This window comes from Polypterus senegalus, chromosome 16, assembly GCF_016835505.1.
Source record: "Polypterus senegalus isolate Bchr_013 chromosome 16, ASM1683550v1, whole genome shotgun sequence".
Lineage (NCBI taxonomy): Eukaryota > Metazoa > Chordata > Cladistia > Polypteriformes > Polypteridae > Polypterus > Polypterus senegalus.
Window position 1 is genome coordinate 23,168,966 of NC_053169.1, and position 11,059 is coordinate 23,180,024.

At 35.4% G+C, this 11,059-nt stretch overlaps 1 protein-coding gene across 2 annotated transcripts in view; it reads left to right on the plus strand.

Annotated features, from left to right (window-relative positions):
- Positions 1-313: 313 nt before the first annotated feature.
- Positions 314-11,059, plus strand: part of LOC120516330 (zinc finger CCCH domain-containing protein 6) — a 59,619-nt gene continuing 48,873 nt past the window's right edge. Inside the window, exons 1-3 of one of the 2 annotated variants that reach the window (XM_039737927.1) lie at positions 314-851; positions 5,371-5,548; positions 10,792-10,908. In XM_039737927.1, coding sequence (XP_039593861.1) covers positions 730-851; positions 5,371-5,548; positions 10,792-10,908 — 417 coding nt within the window. In that variant the 5' untranslated portion in view covers positions 314-729. The remainder of the gene's footprint in view (positions 852-5,370; positions 5,549-10,791; positions 10,909-11,059) is intronic. The other variant, XM_039737928.1, reaches the window with a different exon arrangement.

Genomic DNA, 11,059 nt, shown 5'->3' on the forward strand with positions numbered 1-11,059 from the left:
AGTAATCAAATAAATTAAACTATTTAGCATAATTTTGACCGTGTTCGTTTCCTTCTCCTGTATCTTCAGCAAATCAATCCGCCACCAATGACGCATATACACGACACTGGAGGGACTGTCTTGGGCGCTCCACGACGCATGATCGACGAACGTGCTCCGCCTTCCTAATTTGACTGACGGCGTACAAGACAATTTGACGTAAGGAACGTTGAACAACCCGCCTCATTCCGTCAAGATCTGTCCAATAGTGTTTTGATAAAGGCGGTGCTTGCCCAATGACGTTAGAAGGAGCCGGCGAGATTGGTGGAAGGATATGTTATGCGGTCGTGGGGTTCGCCAGCGCCATTTTATAAACGTTTTGCGGGCGCCATGTTTGTATGAAGGAGTAGAATTCACCGAATATAATTAAGTTTCTTTTTGTTACTCTACCCTCCTTCTCCAAAATTCCTCCAAGAAAACTGTCAGCCGGCGGGACACAAACAAAGCGGGGGTGGTCAAACTGTTTTCCAGTTTTAAAACAACAACCTCAGTGATTGTTAGACTGGAAAGTGTTTACTGTCTTTCACTAAAGTAACCGTGAGTTTTTTCAAAACTAATACTGTACTCCTTCATCATCTCTCACAGTCCAACGCCTCCTTTTATTTTATTTTTTCCTTTTTTTTCTATTGAGTGACTGAATTCAACTCACTCTTGTTTTCGGGAACAGTGCAATTTCGTTTACCAACCATCATGGCTTTTGCAAGCCTTTTCTCCAGCCCCCCAACCCCCGTTCTTGACAAAACCATGACAGACTCTGAACTTGCAGGGGACGAAAGGTCGAGTAAATATTCTTCTCTATCTAAAACATTGCTGTAAGAAGTGTAATTTCGTGTTATACATTAAATGCTTGTTTTTGGTTTTTTTTAAGTCCGTTTCTATTAATGTTATTTTTTAGGCCTTACTGTTCTTGTAGATCAGATTTTGCATGTATTTCATTTAAAAAAAAATCGTTTATTGTAGTGTAACTTGTCATGGTCTGTTTATGTGTCATTTCACTTCTGATTACGCGAATACTGGATTTTGGAGGTGCCCCTTTCTTACTTCAGTTAAAACAGCTCCCCAGAATTAAATGGTAACCGTATTGTTTCTTGGATGTATTGGCCTTCTTGTTGCCAGAATTTTTGGTGTAGATGACGTCCTGACGTCTGTTCGCCGCCCTCAATATTCATGCGCACAAACGTCTACTTTCCTGTCCCAGAGTTGAATGTCAGACACCCTCCTGACTAATAGACAGGACGCGTGGTCACGTCTGGTCTAGCCTTGGATCAAGAGTCCAATTTCCAGCAGCCCTTGTTCTAAAAGTATTTTTTTCCGTTTTATTTTCTTATCAGTTAACCAGGGAGACAACAGTAGTAAAGATTTAACGGCAACCTGGAAAGAATTAAGAAATGGGTATCTCTAAATTTTACCGGATTTGTAACTGTGTTATTTTTTAGTTCCTATCTGACAGAGTAATGGTAGTTTTTACCAGTGTTTAAAAAATTTGTGTTATATACGTTTTTCCAAAACTATCAACCAAGTTTTAAAACTTTTGAGTTTTGCTTATTTCTGATGATTTTAGTTCTACCCTTTTATATACCTTTGTCTTTGTTCATTCCCAAATAAAATATTTCAAGTAGGCATTTTATTTTTGCAAACTTTTAGCTCCAGTACAAAAGGTTTGTTTCATTTACAAAAAGAAAAATATTATTGAAGTGTTTGTACCCTTTCACACACTGCTTTCAATTTCAAAAATGTATTAAACATGTAATTATCAAAATGTTAAAAAATCCAAACCCCCTGTCAAGATCTGAGGTTTCATCATTTTTTGTTTCAGGCAGTAATATTAATTATTGAAATGTGTAAAAACGTTAAAATTCTAAGAGGGTGAATAAAGCTTCCACATTCAGAAGCAAGTATAATACGTTGGGTGTCTATGAGCCTAATGAAAGAGAAACTCCTTGTAACTCTTTAAAATTGTTTCGACATCTTAATACAAATATAAAGTTAAAAAAAATTCTACAGTAACATTGGGAATAAGATGCATATTGCAGCATTATACATTGAAAAAATCTACATCAGTTAAATGCTGTAAGTAGTATATTTTGACAGAACAGGCAGCATACCTTAAAAATCAAGTTCGGTCATGATTAAGGATACAAAACACAGCAGAAAACTTTAAACCTCTGTACTCTTTGTGATGCATTAATTTCCTTCCTCATTGACTACAAAATTGGGATTTTTCAGACTCGCATATGTGAAGTTTTGGATATGTTAAAAAGTGTTGAAAATCAGGTACTTCATCAAATTAATATGTAAAATACAAATTCTTCAGTTGACACATACACATTCACTTATATAAACAATCACACATTTGTTGTCCTCCATGAAACCTCTAATTATCATCACTTATTATAAGACATAGATATTTGTCTTTTTTTTTTTAAATGGGATTCTTTTTCTTTTAAGTGACTTGGTCATAGTCACACAGATTGTATGTGACAAAGATTGATCAAACAAATGTGTCCTTTGTAGAGAACATATGAAGAAATCCTTTGAGAAGCTAAAAATGTAGCCATGAGAAAGTTTATAAAAAGGACAGAAGTTATTAATTACGTCCTATGTTAATCATCAGTTGCTCTAAGAAAGTGTAATTTGACTATGTTTGCAACGCAAAAGAGCAGTGGAAGAGTTTTGACCTGCTCTAGTCAGTCATTACCCATTATTAGGAATGCAATAGATTGTTGTTCCCCTTGTGCTATTGCTTCAGTATATTTGATATTATAGTTTAATTGATACACTATAGCTTTTAAATTTAGTTTGTGCAAAAGGAGAAAGTTCCTGCATTAATTTAGTTTTATTAGAAATTGACTGAAAATTTTTAGTATGTTAAATAAGATCTGTGGCAGGTTGTTTTCTTCCAGAAACAAATATAACCGCATCATCGTAATACAGTATTCCAGGGTTCCAGCAAGTTGTATGTGCTTACTAGCTCAATTTATCACCATTGCACTTTGTTAATCACAGTTGTTTACATCACATCTGTTATAGTAGTCAAACTCTGGTTGAAATAAAATAAATTGAGAAGACTATGAAGAACCTGAATTTGGTAAATTTGGCAAGAGTTTACCTTAATTCTTTTCAAACACTCGAAACTATGGTTAATCACTAGGTTTTATATATATACACACACAGGGTGGTCCAGATCTAATTATGCAGGTCCAGATCATCTGGATGGCTTTCATTTATGTGGGGACGATTCCAGTTCGGTGCAAAGACGATTCTACATGTCGTCAGTTATCACACTTCTCGATGGTCCAGGATTTTTCGGATGATTTTCTATGTAATAAACTTAATAAGTTATAGCATAATGAAAATTGCATAATTATATCTGGACCACCATATATATATATATATATATATATATATATATATATATATATATATATACACACACACACATTTTATTATGACATATTCTGTTTAAAAAAAAATGTATTTGTTAGTACATAGAACTTTGCACACATTTTTATAATGGCACATTTTTAAGGCTCATTTCTATGTGGACAAATATACTGTATATACTTTTTTTCCTTTTTAACAAAGTGGAAAAACAAGTACGCACTGGGAGTCTGTGGGAAAATCCATTTATGTTGTAATTTTGAGACAAATGATTTTCTATAGCACGTGTGTCCATAGTATATTTGAGAAAACATTTTTTGATCTGGATTTTTTAAACACTTTACAATTCTTTTACAATTTACATTTTAAATTATTATTCTAGGACTACTTTAACCAAAATGTTCTAATTAAGCATTACTGTATTATTTTTTAATAATAGTTTAGCGCGAAAAGGACAAATAAAATAGTTGGTATGCTCAACTCTAAAATACTAGAAACAGTAAATGACAATCTTAATGTCACCATTGGGTTAGTTTTACTTTTCTGGATTTAATTGAAAGCAGTATGTAATTGCTGTGCATTTATGCGCTTTGTCATTCCTTTCAAGATTTACTTTGCAGATTATTAGGTAATCCCTTTTACATTATAAATATCCATGTTTTGAATGAAGGAGCCAGGATTAGTTAGTTACCTTTTGAAAATTATAATTATCTTCAATAACAACCAATAATTGTGTATTGTTTTCAGTGACTAGCAACGTCTGCTATTATATGTTCAAAAGGGAATAAATTGGGGTCTTTTAATGAAAATCTCTTAAGAAAAGCAGCGTTATCAGGTATATTGAACATAAACATTAAAAATGTCAGAATAATTACAAAGGAATTTTTTCCTAAATTGATTTCTCCTTATGTCAGAAAAAAAATATTCCTAAACAATTATATATATTTTTTAATCCAGCAATGATTTGACTTGTGAGTAAATACCCTTTCACTTAGTATGTGTCCACAATGTTTCAAGTTTTCATTTTAGGAGACAGTCATTATAATATATTTGTGTTTTTCGTACTTGTATCTTTGTTGAGAGATCACATTGCATGCCTTGAAATGGGCAAATGATTAGAGCATTTCATGTGGATTTTAAAACAATAGTTTTGTTGCCTATGTCAAGGCAGACTGAAATGAGCAGACCTGATTTTCTGCAGTTGAGCCAGTAGAAGTACAGTATGCAGTCAGCTGGCAATAACAGAGCATGAGTTCAGCAGCCATTAATAAACATTTGAATTCCCTTCTATGACTCTAATGGCACTTGTTCAGCTGAACTTATAAATTGGCATTGATAGAGGATTAGTAAGTAGTGAGAGCGTGTCCTTGGTGGGAGGCTAATGTGCCCTCTTAAATTATTGGATATACTATACATTGGTGTTTAGCTGCTAATGTTAAAAAAAAATGAATACACTGCTATGATAATTCAATCAGTGTGGTGTAGTGGTTAAGGTTTTGGACTTCAAACCCTGAGTACGTGCAAGCCAGTTCACCTGCCTGGGCTCCAATTGAAATAAACAAAAAGACATGTAACCAATACTTGATAAAAATTTAATAACAAAGAAGTATGGTGCCACATGGTGAAGCCACTATAGCTTGAGGTAATAACGTTTTCTCTCAATAATGTTAAAACGGTCTGATTAAAGCATTTTTGCACACTGCTAGCAATGCCACAAGTAATGTTCACTGCCTTCTTGTTATACCAAAGATTACATTTTACCACATCTAGTCTGAAATGTCACTGTAAACGGTGCCTAAATGAGCAAGACATTCTGGATATTACCTTTATATCTTTTTTGATTTTGTTTTGTCCTATTGTTATATTTTTGACTTAGCTATCTGTTACTGCTTAAGGTTTGCTTTTTGTAAATGATTTGCATAGAAATTTAGAAAGTTCTTTCCTTAACAGAGAGGATGGAGAACTTGAAGATGGAGAGATTGATGATGAAGGTATTGGCATTGAAGATGAAGGAAAAGAATCCAAAGAAGAAACTAAAGAAGAAAAAACTCGCAGACATTCAAAAAAAAAACATCGTAAGGAACGAGAGAAAAAAAAAGCTAAAAAAAGGAGGAAGGATAGACATAAAGTGAGTGATTCTTTTATTATATGATGGTTTACTGTTTCAAAAAGACTATCCCTTTTATTTTCAGGTATTCTGAAACTGAAAATCTTAATTAGCTGAACTCAGCAAGTGAAATTGTTGGCTGACCACATTCTATTATATTAAGTTACTTGCTATTCCAGCTTTCAGGGCTGCCATGGCTGCGTGCTTTCTGTACAGTTTTTTCTTCTGACGTTTTTGTGATTAAATGTGCCACAACAGCCATTTTATAAATGGTTTATTAATCTTTTTTTTTTTTTCCTCCTGGTTAGGCTGTATGAGATTCACATTTCATAAATATCAATCGAAGGTTAAGTGGAAGATAGTGTTTTTTACACTTTAAACTTCAACATTATTTTCTCATTTTTTTCAAAATTTTGCATTTCAAGTTATTTTATGATGAGCAGATGCCGGTGCACATGTTATCAGATTTAGCTGCTCCACTGTTCACTACCTTGGTATTTACAGCTCATTGTTATTTGTGAGATGGTTACATCAAAATGGAAGAAAATAATCTTAAAAAGTAAGTGAAATGAAATAAAGGGGAAGAAAATTTGGATGTGAGCTTGCACCCTAGGAACCAAGTTACCCGAACTATAACATTTGCTTAAATATTTACCGCTCTGATGCTCTTCTTTCTGATCATAAAATATGTCATTATGATAGCAATTGACAAGAAAATGCATAATTAATTGCAGAATTACTTTATTTAAGGGTTATTCTAAAGTGCCTCTTTTTCCTTGCATGATTTGGCTCAAAAACTAATCACAGTGTTCTCCCTAGAAATGTTTTCTAGCCGGGCGGCATGAAAATGTAGCCAGGTGGGGCGGGGTGGGGAAAATTTGGTGCTGGGGAAAATTAATTGTGCACTATTTTTATAAGATAATTATTTTCCAATGTTCAGTGTGACTTCCTTTTTTAAGGTTTGACACAAAAATTTTAAATAACAATTGTTATGACATAAACCAAGAGGCACAAGTATTGTCACTGTCATGAAAAAAAGTGAAAACAAGGAAAAAATGTATTGGAAACCTAATGAAGAAAAATTTAAAAATATTCCTTAAAGCCAGTTTGCATATGCAGAAGATGTCTTCAGTTAAGTATGTATTCTTCTTTTCTTCCTAGAGGCTCAGTTTTCTGCAGCTTTCCCATAATCAAAGTCCCCAGGATCTGTGCCCTCCAAGGAGATCAGCATGAGATTATTTAGCGTGATTTGATTCATGCGATTTCTCAAACATGTCTTGATCCTTTTAAGGGCAGAAAACCCCCTTTCACATTCAGCTGTGCTCACTGGGATCACTAGCCCAATATGAGCTAGTTTGGCGAAATTCAGAAACGACTCTTTGAGCTCTGTTGTTGCCATTTTAAGTAAAATCTGTTTTGGACTGAAGTCTTTTTATGATTGACTTCTGATCATTTTTGACTCAACTGTCCATTCTTGCCTGCTACTTTCATATTTTAAAATTGAAGGGCTACCATTTTTGGAGTAGTGATCAAAAAGAATTTCAGCAGACTCACTTGAATCGTGAGTTTCTGCATTGAAAACTTTTGAAAAGCTGGAAATAATTGGCATGTCAGGGAATCTTGCATTTAGATACTTGACAACTGTCTCTAGGCATTTATCATATATTGCAGTTTTGAATGACATTACATCACTCTGTGTATAAACAGTGCGGAGATCTGACCATTCTTATGCTAGACAATGATGAAGGCTTTGAAAATATCTCCCAGGAGTGTCTTTCAACTCCATGATGGACAATTTTGTGGTGAGCAAAATTGGCTCAATTTCGGTAAGATTGACATCTTGCTTTTGCCAAGCCTCAGATAAGTTGGACAACAAAGGTAATACGTCTGAAAGCATCATCAGAGCGGAAACATAATTGTACGTGTTAATACATCTGCTTAATCCTTCAGCTGTGATGTCATTTCACTCAGTGTCCTCTCTTTCCAGCGCAGCTATGACACTCATCATACACTGTCGTAGTGACTGTACTGCAGAGTCATGAGACAGCCATCTAGTGTCACTGGCCATTTTCAGCTTAATCTGGAGAATGTTCTGAACATTTTGGATTTCCGTTAATCCAGCCATTCTATCTGAAGAATTTTGGTAGAAATAGAAAAGCTGCCTTAAGATGTTGTTCAGTTTTGTTAAATAAGGTACAGCAGCTGCTACTTGGGCACTTGCAAGGGCCAGTCGGTGGTTTACACAGTGGCAGTTGACCAAGGGTTCAGATGTTTGATCTTTAAGCAGTTTTGCCACACCTTTCTGTTTCCCAATTATAACAGCTGCTCCATTTGACCCTAGTCCATCCAGATTATCTATTTTCAAGTCTAGATTGTCCATAGTCTCACTCAGTGTATTGGTTATAGTCTGCGCTTTGCCATCAATCATATTGTGGGTTGATACAAAACTAGTTCTGACCTCTTTAGTGACCTGGCAAACATTTAATGTAAATAATTGTTTTACAACTGAGATGTCTGTGGTTTCATCACACTGAATACTAAAAAAAATTTCAGCGTGTATATTTTTCAGTATGTTAGGCTTTATTTCTGATGCTAAGACATCCAGCAGCTCTCACATTATTCTTTCAGAGGTGTAATGTGCATTTTTACCAACATTGAGATGTTGTAAAAAGGAACAACCAATTTCTTTACAGTGTTCCAACAGCTTTTCAAACAACGTTGTATGTGGCAACTCATTTTTTGCCAACCAATGCATGGATCTTAAAGCCCCCACACAGGCATCTCTCTATAAGTTATTTAACACAGATACAGATCTTTCAATTTCACCAATTGCGGTTTGCCCTAGTACACACTTTTCTAAAAGGTCAGCAGAAGATTCAATGTGCGTTTTACTTTATTCGTGGTCCAGCAAGCTTTCTTTTTGAATTCTTGTGCATGGCACGTTTACCCAAGGTAACTCTCTCCTGGGGGGGGCGTTTGTTAGAGTATTTCATGCACAATGAGCAACACATACCATTTTCTTTGACCATTAGCCAATCAAAGTCTTTAAAACATTTTTTGTTTATGCCGGATAAGCGGTTCTTAGATTTATCAATTGGGAGAGTGTGTGCTGAAGAGAATTCCCCTGATGGACCAGCCTCTGCAGTGTCTTTGTCTGAAATTGCCACATCAGGAGTTGACGCCACACCTTCATTAGTTTGTGGCGTCTCTTTTCTAAAATAACCGAGGAGTGTTGTTTTCTGAACACTTTTTTTGCTCATATTGGTAAAACGTTTGGAAAAAATTAAAAGTACCTATGAGTAAGACTTTTGAGTGGGAAAGTGAGAGTCTTTTGGATATACAATGCACACTTGCACTATGGCAGAGCAAGATATGAACAAAAAAGGAATGGCAGATTGGTCACTTTAACAAAACCCTCAGCAATTCAGTGATAAAACTTTTGCTCAGGACATAGTGTGTGCTGCAAAGGTTTGTGCAATATGGACACAGGTCCAAATATGAGCAAATATAAAAACGGAAGATGGGGTCACTTTAACAGGAACCACAGTGTGTGCTGCAAGGATTTTGCACACAGAACACACCTAATGCTTAAACAACTGCATATATATTGATTTGCTATGTACTGAACAAGAAGAGAGCAGCTGTGTACTTAGCAGCACTACACAGACTGACACAGAGAACAGAGACGCCACTTCCTGAAGCCCTTTTTCTGATATCTGACAGGCAGGTTCCACCAGTCTTTTTTTATTTTATCAGTCCTCCTCTCGCCCGCCCATCTCTACATCTTCTTTGCCACTTTGTGAACTGCCGCTCCGCTCCCGCTATTAGCATGAACAGCCCCCTCTCACCTGCCCACCTCTCCATACTCCTTGCTGCTGTATTAAGCTGCTCCTTCCCCGCTATTACCATGTACACCCCCCTCTCGAAGCCCACCTCCCCATACTCTTTGCTTGTGAACTCCGCTCATTCCCCACTATTAGCTGTAGCATTGAGTGATCGGCAACATCCCGTCCCACACCTCGCCACTTACAATCCTGCTTCTAAAATATTTGCCAACCTGCCTGCTCGTCCCTTGCCATCTCTGCAGATCATTAGATCTGCCTGTGCCTGTAGATTTGCGGCTGTTATCTCACAATGTCATGCGAGATGACAGCCGGGCGCTCACCTAAATTAGCCGTCCGTCTAAAAGACGCTAGGGAGAACACTGTAATCAGCACATCGTAATCTCATAAGAGACTTAAGTTTCGAGTCTGGTATTTTTCCATCCAGCCGTTTTAGCTGTAGGCCTTCCTCAAGAAAAAACTTTCATATGCCCTAAGACAGTAAGACTAATCAATGATTAAATATATTGTAATTAGAAAGAGATCATTTTTGACTTAAGAAACACAAAAAAGCAGTTTAATAATGTAATGCTTTTAAAAGTGAAGAAAAGAAAATTAAGCAAGAAGACATCTGCTAATTTGCTTTATCAATGTAATGCATGATTTTTTTTTATTATGTAGATAAAATTATTATTTCCAAGTGGTTTACCAAGCAGTTGTTTATCTGATCTTTAAAAGTGACACCACAGAATGTAATATCTTTGTTGATCATAGCTGTCTACACCAGCCTAATGTAATTTTACACATACAACACCATCATTAATATACTGTATATTTTATGCTAAATAAACCTGTAAATGCCATTGTCCGCATGACAGTATAGTGATTAGTTCTTCAATTGTATCTATCTAGTATTTTGAGTTTACCGTGCCCAGTTGTTGATCATGTAGGGTTTTAACCGTTCCTCCTTATTCGCACATATTATTCTTTGGGTACTCTGGTCTTCCTACTTCTTTAAAGTCATGTATTAGGTCAGTTAATAATTCTTATGTTGGCCATGTTTAAAAATAAGCAGGCACCCTCTCCGGAGATGTGGCTTTCCTTGCAACTAGTGATACCAGGATAGGCTCTGGAACCCACTACCTTGAATTGGGTTAAGCAGGTTCAAGAATGTTATGATACAAAGTTTATTTCCAGAGTCACTTCAATGTTTTCTAATCAAGAGGTTTAGATATGACTTTTACAAATTCTGTTAAGGGTTACCATACACCATGATAATGTGATTTATATTTGTTTTATGCTGAGGTCCCTGTTCTATTTCTGATAACACTGTACAAAATAAAACAATTAAGTCCTAAAAACTGTAAACTTGGTGTTTAAAGTTTTATAAAAGTTATTTAATGTGATATTAAAATAACATCTTTTTTTCTTCCTTTTTTTTAGCATCACTCTCCTTCAAGTGATGACAATTCTGACTACAGCTTTGAGTCTGACTTTGAAAGCTCAGAACATACACATAAAAAACCATCGTTTAGAGATTTTAACACTGCATTCCCTCAAGTAAATGATGTTTCCTTACACTTTCAATGCAATGTGTAGAATATTTGTAAGGCATGTTGATGGCTTATAGTATTTAACAATTAAAAAAAATAGTTCACTACAAAACTATCAATAAAATAGATATTTAAATCCTAATACTTAATTATGTGTT